At 37.7% G+C, this 19,097-nt stretch overlaps 1 protein-coding gene across 9 annotated transcripts in view; it reads right to left on the reverse strand.

The window, feature by feature from the left end:
- The window catches only part of EPB41 (erythrocyte membrane protein band 4.1), a 195,957-nt gene that overhangs the window by 57,205 nt on the left and 119,655 nt on the right, over positions 1 to 19,097 (reverse strand). For 5 of the 9 annotated variants that reach the window (XM_060140813.1, XM_060140811.1, XM_060140810.1 and 2 more), the window contains exons 12-13: positions 3,525 to 3,733; positions 147 to 203 (exon numbers count right to left, since the gene is read on the reverse strand). In XM_060140813.1, the coding sequence (XP_059996796.1) occupies positions 147 to 203; positions 3,525 to 3,733 (266 nt within the window). The remainder of the gene's footprint in view (positions 1 to 146; positions 204 to 3,524; positions 3,734 to 19,097) is intronic. The other 4 variants (XM_060140818.1, XM_060140817.1, XM_060140816.1 and 1 more) reach the window with 2 other exon arrangements.

Consider the following 19,097-nt stretch of genomic DNA (forward strand, 5'->3'; position numbering starts at 1 on the left):
AAAAAGAAAGAAAAATGATAAAATATTGGCTCATTGAAGTTTTTTTGAACCTTCAACTTATAATTTTTTTTTAAGGAGTAGGGAGTGGGAGGGAAGAAAAAATTGGGGAGGGAGGGAAAAGGAATAAGTGGCCTATTGGCACAAACCTGTATTTGGTCACCATTTGAGGTGGGTACTGTGACCTCGATGTGGGTTTTTTCCACCTACATTTAAGAAATAAAGTGGTAAAAACATTTCAGGTTAGTAGGTTTCTATGAATAGCGTCATTTCCAAATCAGCTGCATCTTTAGGCTGCTTGTGAAATAAGCTGATACGTAATCATCATGATGCAGTCTTACGGGGGTATTACAGGCAAGGACACTGCTCTCAAGAACAATCTGTTAGTTCACCATCACATTCTCAAAGCTAAAGAGATAATATGGACAACCAAAGGATCAAAAAAGAAAATTAAGGTAATTATTCTATTCATGAAGAGAACATATTTATATTTATTGATTAAAAAGTACTTATTAAAAATAATAATTTAGACTTTAAAAAGTCATATGTTTTTGTTTTGCTTTTTAAAAATGATGTAGAAGTATCTTAAATAACATAAAAACAAATTTACAAATGAAGATACCAATGTATGACATACATGACAGAAACAAAAAGAACATCTTTACAGTTTAGAGCACACATAAAATAAACCACATATGACACCAAGCAGGTAAATACAAAAAATTTTGTTAGTTGATCAATATATTTAAGGAGGCAAGTTTAACCCTTGAGTTTATTAGACAACAACACATCAAAATAAACTCAATCCAAATTGTTACTGATGCATGCAATTACTTCCAAGGCTGATTTATAAATAAGCACACACAGGGCTCAGCTGCAACATTCAACACACTGTAATCTCCTCTCCAGGGAGTTGGAGCCCATGTGTTCGGTGGATGGAAAAGATTCATCCTTAAGAACAGGAAGAGAATAACTAAGGCCTCCTGCCTGGCTTTGAAATACCTTTAGCAGCAGTCATTTTATATACTCAAAATGGAGTAAGCATAAATTTAAAAACCAAGAGTGATCAATGCCTAAAGCACTGGATATATCAAAATGAGAAAAATGTTTTTATTAAGCGTCACATCAATCACCCTGTATCATTACGTTCTTTACAGAACCTCATTAATCTGTGGTTTTGATGTACTCTTTCTTTCTTTTTTTCTTTCTCTGGCCACTGTGCAGCTTGCGGGATCCTAGGTCCCCAACCAGGGATCAAACCTGGGCCCTCAGCAGTGAAAGCACATAGTCATAACCACTGGACCTCCAGGGAATTCCCTTGACACATTCTTTTTAATCACACTTGGGAGCATTACCTCAGAATATAATGTCATTGTGCTGTTTTCTCCAGGACTGAATGTAAAGAACATAAGATGATACCAACCTTTGTGACACTGTCAAATCATAAGCACATCTGGCTACAGTCCTTTTAACTACTGGGGTAATTAAGAATTTGGGTTATTTCTACTCTGAATCTCAGTAGAAATAACTGGGATTATTCTGGGATTATTGCTGTGTTGCCATTAACAAGTTATTTCACCTGAGTTTTAAGTCTTTTATTGATAAAATGGAGATAATATCTTCATAGAGTTGTGAATGCTTAGCAAATGGAAGTTTTCAATTATTTTGTAAAGCTTAAATTACTTGTTTCAATGAATGATGACTTCTTGCTTTGGGTCCTTAGCAATCCAACAGCAAGAAATTGAGAGCCTCTACTTCAATCTAAGAATGGAGACCAAGTAGCAACAGTAGTTCTATTTATGCTCCTACAGAGAATATCAATGGAGATAAAGATGTACATGAGGAAAGGTACTATCTCCACACCTGCAAAGTAGGTCTTGTCAAATGACTCAAGATGCCAAAAAGCTATCTCTATCTGGCACCAACTTAGTGTTAGGCAATGAGATTTCCACAATTACAAGGCTACTTTATTACTACTGCTGCTTTATATAGTAAATACAGCTTCAGGCAAATTCCATAATTATTTTCTAACTGCTACAAATAAAATCAACTCAGAGTCACCCTTAACTCCGTCACTACTATTACAGTAACAGAAGGTTATCAGAGGTGGCTTTCAGTCTGATCTCAATACAAGTATCTCAAAATTTATTTATATAGAATTAACTGGCAAGAAGACCCCCAACTGGCACTTAAATGGTGAGCATATAACAGGAAGTGATCTCTCCACTCTGCTGAGGTCCCAAGAGCAAAGGGAACCTATTCTTGAAGATACTTATGTCTGTCAGACAGGCAAAAGAACAAATAAGTTAGCAGAAAGCCAAAAGAATCTTAGCCACCAAAAAGATTTCCTTGCCAATTCCAGTAATCTAACACTTTTCAGTTAGTATCACAAATGGAAGGACAGTCAGAAGTGCCAGGTGAGCTACCCTAACATTAAAAACTGAAGTAGTCTAACATTAAAAAGGCATTGTTGATACTGAACCTGGTGGTCAATGTCATGCACATTTGGCTAGATACAAAAATGCAAACACCTACCATTCACTCTGGATTCAAGTTGGTCTCAAAGAACCATAAAAACTATATGTCATATTGAATAGTTTTGTTTTTTTTTTAATACAATCAAAACAGAGCCAGATTGGCCACTGCTCTATAGGTAAACTAGATATTGAACTGGCTCCAAAAGAACAGGATTAATCCATCTGCCAAGGGGAGAGCACTTACCAAGGTCTTATATGGTTTTAAATTCCTTAACAGACATATAAAAATGTAATTTTTCTTATAAAGACTGCTTCTATTAATTCCTGTTATCAACAGTGAGACTCATATTTACTTCAATAAATCTGAACTGACAGCTCAACTCCATCACTGTTTAAATGTATTTTAAAAAGCTTATCAACATATAAAAGATCAGTCCAGATACTGTTACTCCTGGGAAATCTACTAATTAAATTGGTGATTTTTCAACAAAGTTCCGTGACTGTGGGTACAATCAACTCAGAACTGTAAACAACCCAGTAGCATAACCTCCCCTACATAATGGATCTTCCCCTTTTTGTAAAGTTTCTTAAGATCTGAACAACCATATAGATGTGCTTTATATAATATCTGGATATTCTTTGGGTATGTTACACATATATCCATTTTAGGAAATCAAATTATATTTTACTCATACTAGCAGAGCTTACTCTTAAAAAGGAATGTGGAAATTCCTTCTGGATGAGTAAAAATTATTTTTAAAAACAGATGATCACAGTTCTGGTGTGTTTTACAGACTCATTTTTTAAGATTTAAGTTGGGTAAAGCTGTGGGTCACCAGAAAACTGGGATAGCTTACAAGTACTTCATGACATAATTCTATGAAAATATTTTACAGGTTAATGGGAGATATCTTCTTTCCGAAAGAGTGAGGAAGAAATAACTTTGTTAGGATCCGACAAAAAACAGTGCTTTGAGAATCTTCCTGGTCAAGGAGTCAACACCTCTAAACCAAAAAGTGAATTAGCTAGACATCTGGGCTTATGACATACCTTCCACACTTCTGTGAGCTCTGGCTCAGGTTGCTCAGGTGGGACTTCTTCCTTTTTCACTTCAACCTGCACTGTTTCCTTCGGTGTTTTAGAAACCACTGCTTTTTTAACAGGTGCACCTGGGACGCTGCCTTCTGCGGCCTGACTCTGAGCAATGGCCGGTGCAGAGGTGGGCCGAGGACTTCGGTCTGCTGAATCAACGGCTGCTGCTATGTGAAAAACGCACAAGTGAAGGATAAGTGAAGGCAAGAGTCACTGTACTACTTCACAGCCACCAGGTGAAATAATTGTGACTCCAGGACACATACGAGTGGTACAGTGTCCAGTGGGCTATCATACAGAAGGTAAAAAATAAATTATTAGTGCTCTGGCAGGTAACTGATGGCAATAATGGCAATAAGAAAGCTAAAATTACCCTAACAGAAAAGCTAAAATGTCCTGACGATAATGTTCCATAAAGGGTGGGACAGGAGGCGGGAGGGGGGTGGACGTGGACACAGAAATATATGAAAAAAAAAAATGGAAAACTCATTTTATTAAAAAGTTGGCAAGATTGTTTAACCTTGTAATCTATTAGTTTCAAGAACCTGCAAGGTAGTCTATGAAGGAAAAAATGGGTTAATTAAGTCTGATTTCTTCTATGAAGGCCTTTTGAAATAAAGATCCATTTATTTTTAGGTGATTTCAGGAACCTAAAAATATATTCTAGGAAAAAGGATTAAGTCTGATTTCTTCTGCTAAGCCTCCTCAGAATGATTACAAAATAGCTTGATAAAGGAATCTTCTTATAAGACATGTACATATTTTGATGCTTCTTTAAGCTTAAGGGCAAATCTTTGAATCAGACACTTTCCTTTTTAATTGTTTGATTAAAAAATAAAATTCAATCCATTCAGCCACTCTATGTCCTTTGGTTGGGGCATTTAATCCATTTGCAGAACACTCTCTGACATAAATTGCAACAAGATCTTTTTTGATCCACCTCCTAGAGTAATGAAAATAAAAACAAAAATAAACAAATGGGACGTAATGAAACTTAAAAGCTTTTGCACAGCAAAGGAAACTATAAACAAAATGAAAAGACAACCCACAGAATGCGAGAAAATATTTGCAAACAAAGTGACTGACAAGGGATTAATTTCTAAAATATATAAAAGTTCATGCAGCTCAATATAAAAAAAACCCCAAACAACCCCGGCTTCCCTGGTGGCGCAGTGGTTGAGAGTCCACCTTCCGAGGCAGGGGACGCGGGTTCATGCCCCGGTCCGGGAAGATCCCACATGCCGCGGAGCGGCTGGGCCCGTGAGCCATGGCCGCTGAGCCTGCGCGTCCGGAGCCTGTGCTCCGCAACGGGAGAGGCCACAACAGTGAGAGGCCCGTGTACCACAAAACAAACAAACAAACAAAAAAAAAACTACAATGAGGTATTACCTCACACTGGTCAGAACGGCCATCATCAAAAAAATCTACAGGGCTTTCCTGGTGGCGCAGTGGTTGAGAGTCCGCCTGCCGATGCAGGAGACGCGGGTTTGTGCCCCGGTCCGGGAAGATCCCACATACCGCGGAGCAGCTGGGCCCGTGAGCCATGGCCGCTGAGCCCGCGCATCTGGAGCCTGTGCTCCGCAAGGGGAGAAGTCACAACAGTGAGAGGCCCGCGTACCGCAAAAAAAAAAAAAAAAAAAAAAACTACAAACAATAAATGCTGGAGAGGGTGTAGAGAAAAGGGAAACCTCCTACACTGTTGGTGGCAATGTAAATTGGTATAGCCACTAACATACAGAACAATATGGAGGTTCCTTAAAAAACTAAAAATAGAGCTAACATATGATCCAACAATCCCACTCCTGGGCATATATCTGGAGAAAACCATAATTTGAAAAGACACATGCACCCCAATGTTCACTGCAGCACTATTTACAATAGCCAGGACATGGAGGCAACCTAAGTGTCCATTGACGGATGAACAGATAAAGAAGATGTGGTACATATATACAGTGGAATGTTACTCGGCCATAAAAAAGAACAAAATAATGCCATTTGCAGCAACATCAATGGACCTAGTGATTGTGGTACTGAGTGAAGTCAAACAGAGAAAGACAAATATCATAGGATATAACTTATATGTGGAATCTAAAAAAATGGTACAAATGAACTTATTTACAAAACAGAAATCGAGTCACAAATGTAGAAAACAAATTTATGGTTACCAAGGAGGAAAGGGGCGGGGAGGGATAAATTGGGAGATTAGGATTGGCATATACACACTACTACATATAAAACAGGTAACTAATAAGAACCTACTGTATAGCACAGGGAACTTTACTCAATACTCTATAATGACCTATATGGGAAAAGAATCTAAAAAAGAGTGGATATATGATTATGTATAATTGATTCACTTTGCTACATAGCAGAAACTAACACAACATTGTAATCAACTATACTCCAAAAATATTAATTAAAAAAATGAAATAAAATTCAAAATCTTTGGCCTTTAGTCCTTAAAAAAACCAAAACAACCCTTTGAGTTCTACCCTACCCTCTTCCAGAGTCTTATCAATTTGCATTACTGTTCCTATTCTCTAATATATTTAGGGCAGCAGTTCTAAACCAGGGGTGATTTTGACACCGCAGAGAACATCTGGCAATATCTGGAGACATTTTTGTTTGTCACAACTGAGGAGTGAAGTAGGAGGGGTTACTGGCTCTAGTGTGTACAGGACAAGGTTGCTAGGTTAAGAAACCCTGATTTAGGGCAAAGACTGTATATAGACTATACAGACTGTTTTAGAGGGAATATACAATATAAGCTTATGACAAAAGCTTTATCTTTTCACAGAGTTAAGAGTTGTTTTGGTTTGGATTACTGGGCATCTAAGTTTCAGATCACTCACTTAAAAACAATCACTCATACCCTTTTTATGATTTTTATCTCCTTTCAGGAATTAAAAGAAAACATCCACATACTTCGTAGTAAGACCTCACTTACCTGGCAAAGTCTAGGTATGTAGTGTGTTTCCACATGATTTAATATTTCTGATAACAGATCATTATCCTTCATGTGCTGAGACTTTTAAATTTTAATTATCTTACATGGAAATCTTTATGATTTTTATTACACACTTTCCTGCCTTTTTTTTTAAACATCTTTATTGGAGTATAATTGCTTTACAATGGTGTGTTAGTTTCTGCTTTATAACAAAATGAGTCAGTTATAGATATACATATATCCCCATATCTCTTCCCTCTTGCGTCTCCCTCCCTCCCACCCTCCCTATCCCACCCCTCTAGGTGGTCACAAAGCACCGAGCTGATCTACCTGTGCTATGCGGCTGCTTCCCACCAGCTATCTATTTTACGTTTGGCAGTGTATATATGTCCATGCCACTCTCTCACTTTGTCCCAGCTTACCCTTCCCCCTCCCTCCCCGTATCCTCAAGTCCATTCTCTAGTAGGTCTGCGTCTTTATTCCTGTCTTGCCCCTAGGTTCTTCATGACCATTTTTTTTTTTTTTAGATTCCATATATATGTGTTAGCTTACGGTATTTGTTTTTCTCTTTCTGACTGACTTCACTCTGTATGACAGACTCTAGGTCCATCCACCTCACTACAAATAACTCAATTTCATTTCTTTTTATGGCCGAGTAATATTCTATTGTATACATGTGCCACATCTTCTTTATCCATTCATCTGTCAATGGACACTTAGGTTGCTTCCATGTCCTGGCTATTGTAAACAGAGCTGCAATGAACATTGTAGTACATGACTCTTTTTGAATTATGGTTTTCTCAGGGTATATGCCCAGTAGTGGGATTGCTGGGTCGTTTGGTAGTTCTATATTTAGTTTTTTAAGGAACCTCCATACTGTTCTCCATAGTGGCTTATCAATTTACATTCCCACCAACAGTGCAAGAGGGTTCCCTTTTCTCCACACCCTCTCCAGCATTTATTGTTTCTAGATTTTTTGATGATGCCCATTCTGACTGGTGTGAGATGATATCTCATTGTAGTTTTGATTTGCATTTCTCTAATGATTAATGATGTTGAGCATTCTTTAATGTGTTTGTTGGCAATGTGTATATCTTCTTTGGAGAAATGTCTATTTAGGTCTTCTGCCCATTTTTGGATTGGGTTGTTTGTTTTTTTGATACTGAGCTGCATGAGCTGCTTGTAAATTTTAGAGATTAATCCTTTGTCAGTTGCTTCATTTGTAAATATTTTCTCCCATTCTGAGGGTTGTCTTTTTGTCTTGTTTATGGTTTCCTTTGCTGTGCAAAAGCTTTTTTTTTTTTTTTTTTTTTTTTTTGCGGTACGCGGGCCTCTCACTGCTGGGCCTCTCCCGTTGCGGAGCACAGGCTCCGGTCGCACAGGCCCAGCAGCCATGGCTCACGGGCCCAGCCACTAAGCGGCATGTGGGATCTTCCCAGACCGGGGCACGAACCCGTGTCCCCTGCATCGGCAGGCGGACTCTCAACCACTGCGCCACCAGGGAAGCCCTGTGCAAAAGCTTTTAAGTTTCATTACGTCCCATTTGTTTATTTTTGTTTTTATTTCCATTTCTCTGGCAGGTGGGTCAAAAAGGATCTTGCTGTGATTTATGTCATAGAGGGTTCTGCCTATGTTTTCCTCTAAGAGTTTTATAGTGTCTGCCCTTACATTTAGGTCTTTAATCCATTTTGAGTTTATTTCTGTGTATGGTGTTAGGGAACATTCTAATTTCATTCTTTTACATGTAGCTGTCCGGTTTTTCCAGCACCACTTATTGAAGAGGCTGTCTTTTCTCCACTGTATATTCTTGCCTCCTTTATCAAAGAAAAGGTGACCATATGTGCGTGGCTTTATCTCTGGCCTTTCTATCCTGTTCCATTGATCTATATTTCTGTTTTTGTGCCAGTACCATACTGTCTTGATTACTGTAGCTTTGTACTATAGTCTGAAGTCAGGGAGCCTGATTCCTCCAGCTCCATTTTTCTTTCTCAAGATTGCTTTGGCTATTCTGGGTCTTTTGTCTTTCCATACAAATTGTGAAATTTTTTGTTCTAGTTCTGTGAAAAATGCCAGTGGTAGTTTGATAAGGATTGCACTGAATCTGTAGATTGCTTTGGGTAGTATAGTCATTTTCAAAATGTTGATTCTTTTCCTGCCTTCTTAAACTGAGTATTCTGAACTTAACTTTTCCTGATAAATTTAGATGTATAAGCAGTAAAGATTAGGTCATACAAAGGAATTCCATGAATCAGAACAGATTAAAAATTGAAATTCACAACTACTTCATATATACAGCACCAAGAAAAAAATGCTTGACGTTCTGTAATGATGTCCAATGAAAGAAATAACTCCTCAGAGGATACACAGGAAAAGCAACAGAAACACAAGGATCTACTTTATCTTTCCTTTTTTTTCTTTTTTAAAATATTTTATTGAAGTATAGGTGATTTACAATGTTGTGTTAATTTCTGCTGTATAGCAAAGTGATTCAGCCATATATATATTCTTTTTCATATTATTTTCCATTATAGTTTATCACAGGATATTGAATATAGTTCCCTATGCTATACAGTAGGACTTTGTTGTTTATCCATCCTATATATACTAGACTGTATCTGCTAATCCCAAACTCCCGATCCTTCTGCCCCCCATCCCCCTCGAGGATCTACCTTATCTTTCAATGAACACTCTGTAGCCTCTTGCAAGTCCCTGCTACTCATGAGTGCTCTAAGCCAGTCAGTGCAAGAATGGCAGATGGCAGACCAAATCTAACAACACAGGGGAATGTGACAAAATATTTTGCTCACAGTTGTGTTAAAGTATCATTATACATGTGTATTCACACCTCCTCTCAAAGAATTAATTCGTTTCTGCCTGGCATCAGAGAAACATAGCCCATGCTTTCACCATGTGTTATTTTGCCACTTGCATTTGGTTTTAATCCAGTACTAATACTGCAGAGCCAAATAATTTAAGTCTTCAGCATTTCTAGCCCTGGAAATCTGTACTATATGTGGGAAAGTAGGTATAGGTGTAGAAACCGGCAGTTAGAAACAGAGGCAGAAAGTTGCATCATTTGTAAAATGTGGAAGATATGAACTCTACAGGATGGTTGGTGTACTCAGTGGATATAAAATCACTTTATAAATCCTACATATAATAACTTTTAATGTCATACCTAAGCCTTTGTATTTTTTTATGGGTTAATATTATTTCAAGAGTATGTTGGGCAAAAACTAATAATGCACATATTGAAATGCAGTTCAAGTGAAACATATCACCTAGGAGCTATGGAGAGAGGCAAATTTCTTTCCTTTTCTCCATAAGAAGGCTATAAAAACTATGGATCACCCCAGAGAATCATGGTAGTTGACTGGTTCTTGTCTTTTTAAACAGCTCTATTGAGCCATAAAACACACCCATTTAGACTATATAATTCAATGCTTTTTAGTATATTCAGTGTTGGAGGTAATGGTTACTTTTTAAGATGTTTTGGTTTTTCAGTTTTATGAATTCATTTGTTAACTATTAAAAGATTTTGATACATAGATAGAGAACACTTAACTTTAAAAATTCAATTATTTCCCATTATTGAAGGTCTAGGCAAGGAAGAATGCTGGTTGTGATCATCTTGTGGACCAATTAACTCCAGTATTATGTTGCTTTTATCTGACAACAACAGAAACTTAGTTATTTATTAGAGCAGAGAAGTGTAAAACTCAAAACCATCACATTGTGTAAAAGGAGTCTTAAATTCTAGTTCTAGCTCTGTTACTTACTAGCACAATTTCTGCTAGTACGGTATAGGTACAATGGGTATGCAGTGGATCAGTGATCCCATTATCAGAGGGCCCACATGAATCATCTACGGATCTTGAAAAACAAACAAAAAACCCAGCTGATGCTCAGTTCCACCAAAGACAGATGTGGTATCTAAGAGTGAGGCCTAGGTATTTGTTTTGTTTTAAAGCTCCAAAGATGATATGGATGTATTCCCCTGGCAAGAATCACTGCAACCACTACTCACTGGACGGATGAACAGCTTGGTTGTGTGATCCTAGGAAGTTATATAACTTTTCTTGTGCCCCGGTTTCCTCATGAGTAAAACAAGAATTCCTAAATGTTTCTTGTCTGCTAGGTTGTTGGTACCAAAGAGGAATATATGGAAATGGTTTGAAAAGCAAAAAGTGCAACAAAAATATAAACTGAAAAATCCTTGCCATCATTATTAGCTTATCCTTGTGACTTCCCCCGCTTATCGTAGGAACTAGGATTGGAACCAGTTTTAGTTCTTCAGCTGGTGAAGCAGATGCTTTAAGCACCAGATAGAAAAGAGAAAGGGAATGTTCATTAAAATGAGGCCCCTGATAAAGCATTTCTTATTAAAGTTTCCCTAATACACCACCTCTACCTTAGAGGACTATATTCATTAAAAAAAAAATAAAAGAGGGAGAACTAATAGGGGGAAGTCTCTCTTTTAAGAAGAATGGAAAAGGATCTAGGAAAAGGAGGGAAAAACAGCTTCCATAGAAATGTTTCCAGTTCTTATACTGAGAAGAGAGCACACAGAGAAAAAAAAAAAAGACACTTAAAAACAGAACTACAAAAGATTTGTCCTACTCAGTTTATATGCAACTCAGATGATTAAAAGATAATATATGTAAAATGTTTAGAACAGTGTCTGGAACATACTAAGTGCTCAATGAATACTGACTAGTGACATCTTTCATTCTCCTTCTTCTACAAAAAAAGAAGTCATCATGGTGAAGAATAAAAAAACGCAGCACTGGGAGAACAGTTCTAGATTCTACTTCTAGCTCTGTCACTGACTAACTATGTGACCTTAGGCAAATCACTTGAATTCTAAGGTCAGGTTGTTAAGAAATAAGAAACATCAATGGGGGTCTTCCCCGGTGGTGCAGTGGTTGAGAGTCTGCCTGCCAACGCAGGGGCACGGGTTCGTGTCCCGGTCCGGGAAGATCCCACATGCCGCGGAGCGGCTGGGCCCGTGAGTCATGGCCGCTGAGCCTGCGCGTCCGGAGCCTGTGCTCCACAACGGGAGAGGCCACAACAGTGAGAGGCCCGCGTACCACAAAAAAAAAAAAAAAAAAAAAAAATCAATGGGTATCCTTTTAAGAAATTAGAAAAAGAACAGTTCAATAAAAGGAAAAGGAAAATAATAAAGATACTAGCTGGCATAAATTAAATTAAAAATATATAAGAAGAGGGCTTCCCTGGTGGCGCAGTGGTTGAGAGTCTGCCTGCTGATGCAGGGGACACGGGTTTGTGCCCCGGTCCGGGAGGATCCCACGTGCCGCGGAGCGGCTGGGCCCCTGAGCCATGGCCGCTGAGCCTGCGCGTCCGGAGCCTGTGCTCTGCAATGGGAGAGGCCGCGACAGTGAGAGGTCCGCGTACCGCAAAATAAAAAAAAAAATTATATATATATATATATATATATATATGAAGAAAACAAAACCAAAAGTTGGTTCTTTGGAAAGAGTAATAAAATTAATAGATCTGTAGCAAGACTCTTAAAAAGAAAAGGGGGGGCAGTAGGTTCACAAATTACCAATATCAGGAACATAAAAGTACTAGAGATCTTATAGATATTAAAAAGATACACAATTTTATGGCAATAAATTTGAAATTTTAGATGGAATGGACATTTCCTAGAAAAACACAATTACCAAGAACTAGAACATCTTAATAGTCCTTTCTAATAAAGGCGTTGACTCTGTAAGTAAAGAACCCTCTCACAAAGGGATCTTTAGAATCAACTGGCTTTATAGGTGAATTCTTCCAAACATTAAGGAAGAAATAATACCAATCTTACATAAAACTCTTCCAGAGAACAGAAAAAGAGGGAATCCTTCTCAAATTTATTTAATGAGGCCAGCATAAACTTGATATTAAAACCTGACAACATTACAAGAAAGGAAAATTACAGGCCTTTCTCTCTCATGAAAATCATTGCAAAGAGCCTAAAATGACATAAGAAAAGTATATTATGATCAAATTGAGTCTACTTCATGAATGCCAAGAAGGCTTAACAATGGAAAGTCAATCAACGTAATCCACCACGTAACATAAGAAAGGAGAAAAATAGGACTTCCCTGGTGGCACAGTGGTTAAGAATCCGCCTGCCAATGCAGGGGCCACAGGTTCGAGCCGTGGTCCGGGAAGATCCCACATGCCACGGAGCAACTAAGCCCATGCGCCACAACTATTGAGCCTGCACTCTAGAGCCCGCAAGCCACAACGTGAGCCCACGTGTCAAAACTACTGAAGCCCGCGTGCCTAGAGCCCATGCTCTGCAACAAGACAAGCAACCACAATGAGAAGCCCACGCACCGCAACAAAGAGTAGCTCCTGCTTGCGGCAACTAGAGAAAGCCTGCGTGAAGCAACAAAGACCCAACACGGCCAAAAATAAATTGTTAAATATTTTTTCAAAAAAGGAGAAAATCATATTATATCCACCAATGAAGTGAAAACACTTGGTAAAAGTCACCATTCATTCATGATAAAAACTCTTAGATATTTCCTTATCTGATAAGAGGTAGCTACATAAAACCCAAAGCAAACATCACATTTAATGATGAAATACTGATGCTTTCTCCCTAAGACTGGGAGTGAGACAAGAATATATAAAGAACCCCTACACATTAATAAGACAGACAACTCAATAAAAATATGAGCAAAAGATCCGAATAGGCACTTCAGAAATAATTATATGCAAATAGCCTATAAACTATGGAAAGGTACTCAGCTTCATTAGTCATCAGGATTTGAGTGAAGATTTTTTTTTTAAGTACTTTTCTTCCGAGCAGAGAAATTAAACAGAGGGACAAGAGTTGTAACAGGAAATTCTAATGCACTTAAAATATCACATAGGAAGTGTGGAACATAAAAATTGTGCTCACATTCAACTAAATAAGAAAAATAATCATCTTATTTTCAAAATTTATTTGTTAAGCACTTACAATGCAGCAAGTACTGTGGTAATTATCAAGACCAACACCACTTAAGATCATGCATCTTTAAAAAGTTTTCAAACTGTAGAGATAGGAAGAAGGCATCATGGAATAAATCAAGGAAAAAGGGATTGATCTGGATATCAGAAAATGTGAATTCTGTCTTAAATTTGCAGTACAAAACCAGGTTAACTTTGGACAAATTACTTTTTTAAGCTTCACACTCTACTTCTATAAAATAAGATGGCTGGAATAAATAATTTCAAAATTCTTTTTCTGAGAGGGCAGACAGCAGAAGCAAGAAGAACTACAATCCTGCAGCCTGTGGGACAAAAACCACATTCACAGAAAGATAGACAAGATGAAAAGGCAGAGGGCTATGTGCCAGATGAAGGAACAAGATAAAACCCCAGAGAAACAACTAAATGAAGTGGAGATAGGCAACATTCCAGAAAAAGAATTCAGAAGAATGATAGTGAACATGATCCAGGACCTTGGAAAAAGAATGGAGGCAAAGATCGAGAAGATGCAAGAAATGTTTAACAAAGACCTAGAAGAATTAAAGAACAAACAGAGATGAACAATACAATAACTGAAAAGAACACTACACTAGAAGGAATCAATAGCAGAATAACTGAGGCAGAAGAACACATAAATGACCTGGAAGAAAGAATGGTGGAATTCACTGCTGCGGAACAGAATAAAGAAAAGAGAATGAAAAGAAATGAAGACAGTCTAAGAGACCTCTGGGACAACATTAAATGCAACAATATTCACATTATAGGGGTCCCAGAAGGAGAAGAGAGAGAAAGTACCAGAAAATATTTCAAGAGATTATAGTTGAAAACGTCCCTAACTTGGGAAAGGAAATAGCCACCCAAGTCCAGGAAGTGCAGAGAGTCCCATACAGGATAAACCCAAGGAGAAACACACCGAGACACACAGTAATCAAATTGGCAAATATTAAAGACAAAGAAAAATTATTAAAAGCAGCAGGGGAAAAATGACAAATAGCATACACAGGAACTCCCATAAGATTAACAGCTGATTTCTCAACAGAAACTCTACAAGCCAGAAGGGAGTGGCATGATATACTTAAAGTGATGAAAGGGAAGAACCTACAACCAAGATTACTCTACCTGGCAAGGATCTCATTCAGATTCGATGGAGAAATCAAATGCTTTACAGACAAGCAAAAGCTAAGAGAATTCAGCACCACCAAACCAGCTCTACAACAAATGCTAAAGGAACTTCTCTAAGTGGGAAACACGAGAGAAGAAAAGGACCTACAAAAACAAACCCAAAACAATTAAGAAAATGGTCATAGGAACATACATATCGATAATTACCTTAAACATGAATGGATTAAATGCTCCAACCAAAAGACACAGGCTTGCTGAATGGATACAAACACAAGACCCATATATATGCTGTCTATAAGAGACCCACTTCAGACCTAGGGACACATTCAGACTGAAAGTGAGGGGATGGATAAAGATATTCCATGCAAATGGAAATCAAAAGAAAGCTGGAGTAGCAATACTCATATCAGATAAAATAGACTTTAAAATAAAGAATGTTACAAGAGACAAGGAAGCACACTACATAATGATCAGGAGATCAATCCAAGAAGAAGATATAACAATTATAAATATATATGCACCCAACATAGGAGCACCTCAATACAAAAGGCAACTGCTAACAGCTATAAAAGAGGAAATCGACAGTAACACAATAATAGTGGGGGACTTAAACACCTCACTTACACCAATAGACAGATCATCCAAAATGAAAATCAATAGGGAAACAGAAGCTTTAAATGATACAATAGACTAGATAGATTTAATTGATATTTATAGGACATTCCATCCAAAAACAGATTACACTTTCTTCTCAGGTGTGCACGGAACATTCTCCAGGATAGACCATATCTTGGGTCACAAATCAAGCCTCAGTAAATTTAAGAAAATTGAAATCATATCAAGCATCTTTTCTGACCAAATGCTGTGAGATTAGAAATGAATTACTGGGAAAAAAACGTAAATAACACAAACACATTGAGGCTAAACAATACTTTGCTAAATAACCAAGAGATCACTGAAGAAATCAAAGAGGAAATCAAAAAATTCCTAGAGACAAATGACAATGAAAACACGACGATCCAAAACCTCTGGGATGCAGCAAAAGCAGTTCTAAGAAGGAAGTTTATAGCTATACAAGCCTACCTCAAGAAACAAGAAAAATCTCAAATAAATAAATCTAACCTTACACCTGAAGGAACAAATGAAATAGAAACAAAGAAAACAATAGCAAAGATCAATAAAACTAAAAGCTGCTTCTTTCAGAAGATAAACAAAATTGATAAACCATTAGCCAGACTCATCAAGAAAAAGAGGGAGAGGACTCAAATCAATAAAATCAGAAGTGAAAAAGGAGAAGTTACAACAGACACCGCAGAAATACAAAGCATCCTAAGAGACTACTACAAGCAACTCTATGCCAATAAAATGGACAACCTGGAAGAAATGGACAAATTCTTAGAGAGGCATAACCTTCCCAGACTGAACCAGAAAGAAATAGAAAATATGAACAGACCAATCACAAGTAATGAAATTGAAACTGTGATTAAAAATCTTCCAACAAACAAAAGTCCAGGACCAGATAGCTTCACAGGTGAATTCTATCAAACATTTAGAGAAGAGCTAACACCCATCCTTCTCAGACTCTTCCAAAAAATTGTGGAGGAACACTCCCAAACTCATTCTATGAGGCCACCATCACCCTAATACCAAAACCAAAGATACTACAAAAAAAGAAAATTACAGACCAATATCACTGATGAATATAAATGCAAAAATCCTCAACAAAATACTAGCAAACAGAATCCAACAACACATTAAAAGGATCACACACCATGATCAAGTGGGATTTATCTCAGGGATGCAAGGATTCTATATGCAAATCAATCAATGTGATACACCATAGTAACAAATTGAAAAATAAAAACCATATGGTCATCTCAATAGATGCAGAAAAAGCTTTGGACAAAATTCCACACCCATTTACAATAAAAAACTCTCCAGAAAGTGGGCATAAAGGGAACCTACCTCAACATAAAAAAGGCCATATACAACAAACCCACAGCAAATATCATTCTCAATGGTGAAAAACTGAAAGCATTTCCTTTAAGATCAGGAACAAGACAAGGATGTCCACTATCACCACTATTATTCAACATAGTTTTGGAGGTCCTAGCCACGGCAATCAGAGAAGAAAGAGAAATAAAAGGAATACAAATTGGAAGAGAAGTAAAACTGTCACTGTTTGCAGATGATATGATACTATACATAGAGAATCCTAAAGATGCTAGCAGAAAACTACTAGAGCTAATCAATGAATTTGGTAAAGTTGCAGGATACAAAATTAATGCACAGAAATCTCTTGCATTCCTATACACTAATGTTGAAAAATCTGAAAGAGAAATTAAGGAAACACTCCCATTTACCATTGCAACGAAATGAATAAAATACCTAGGAATAAACCTACCTAGGGAGACAAAAAGACCTGTATGCAGAAAACTATAAGACACTGATGAAAGAAATTAAAGATGATACCAACAGATGGAGAGATATACCACGTTCTTGGATTGGAAGAATCAATATTGTGAAAATGACTATACTACCCAAAGCACCCTACAGATTCAATGCAATCCCTATCAAATTACCAATAGCATTTTTTATGGAACTAGAACAAAAAATCTTAAAATTTGTATGGAGACACAAAAGACCCCAAATAGCCCAAGCAGTCTTGAGGGGAAAAAACGAAGCTGGAGGAATCAGACTCCCTCACTTCACACTATACTATAAAGCTACAGTAATCAAGACAATACGGTACTGGCATAAAAACAGAAACACAGATCAATGGAATAGGATAGAAAGCCCAGAGATAAACCCATGCACCTATGGTCAACTAATCTATGACAAAGGAGGCAAGGCTATACAGTGGAGAAAAGACAGTCTCTTCAATAAGTGGTGCTGGGAAAACTGGACAGCTACATGTAAAAGAATGAAATTAGAACACTCCCTAACACCATACACAAAGAGAAACTCAAAATGGATTAATTAGAGACCTAAATGTAAGACCGGGCACTATAAAATTCTTAGAGGAAAACATAGGAAGAACACTCTCTGACATAAATCACAGCAAGGTCGTTTTTGATCCACCTCCTAGAGTAATGGAAATAAAAACAAAAATAAACAAATGGGACATAATGAAACTTAAAAGCTTTTGCACAGCAAAGGAAACCATAAACAAGACGAAAAGACAGCCCTCAGAACAGGAGAAAATATTTGCAAACGAATCAACGGACAAAGGATTAATCTCAAAAATATATAAACAGCTCATGCAGCTCAATATTAAAAAAACAAACAACCCAATCCAAAAATGTGCAGAAGACCTAAATAGACATTTCTCCAAAGAAGACATACAGATGGCCAAGAAGCACATGAAAAGCTGCTCAACATCTCTAATTATTAGAGAAATACAAATCAAAACTACAGTGAGGTATCACCTCACACCAGTTAGAATGGGCATCATCAGAAAATCTACAAACAACAAATGCTGGAGAGAGTGTGGAGAAAAGGGAACCCTCTTGCACTGTTGGTGGGAATGTAAATTGATACAGCCACTATGGAGGTTCCTTAAAGAACTAAAAATAGAATTACCATATGATCCAGAAATCCCACTACTGGGCATATACCCAGAGAAAACCATAATTCAAAAAGACACATGCACCCCACTGTTCATTGCAGCACTATTTACAATTGCCAGGTCATGGAAGCAACCTAAATTCCCATTGACAGACGAATGGATAAAGAAGATGTGGTAGGGGCTTCCCTGGTGGCGCAGTGGTTGAGAGTCCACCTGCCGATGCAAGGGACATGGGTTTGTGCTCCAGTCTGGGAGGATCCCACATGCCGCGGAGCGGCTGGGCCTGTGAGCCATGGCCGCTGGGCCTGCGCTCCACAACGGGAGAGGCCACAACAGTGAGAGGACCGCGTACCGCAAAAAAAAAAAAAAAAAAAGATGTGGTACATATATACAATGGAATATTACTCAGCCACAAAAAGGAATGAAATTGGGTCATTTGTAGAGACATGGATGGATCTAGAGACTGTCATACAGAGTGAAGTAAGTCAGAAGGAGAAAAACAAATATCGTATATTAATGCATATATGTAGAACCTAGAAAAATGGTACAGATGAACCGGTTTGCAGGGCAGAAATAGAGACACAGATGTAGAGAACAAACGTATGGACACCAAGGGGGGAAAGGTGCGGGGGGGTGGGGGTCGTGGTGGGATGAATTCAGCAATTGGGATTGACATGTGTACACCGATGTGTATAAAATTGATGACTAATAAGGACCTACTGTATAAAAAAATTAAATTAAATTAAAAAAAAAATGTGACACAGACACTAAGTAAGCAAATGCTGTTGGGAAAATGGCGCCAATAGACTAGCTCCACGAAGGGTTGCCACAAACCTTAAAAAAAGAAAAAAACAAAAACTTTTTCTAAGCTCCCAAAACTCTGTGATACTAACGGTAAAGC

The sequence above is a fragment of the Lagenorhynchus albirostris genome, chromosome 2 (assembly GCF_949774975.1).
Source record: "Lagenorhynchus albirostris chromosome 2, mLagAlb1.1, whole genome shotgun sequence".
Taxonomy (NCBI): Eukaryota; Metazoa; Chordata; class Mammalia; order Artiodactyla; family Delphinidae; genus Lagenorhynchus; species Lagenorhynchus albirostris.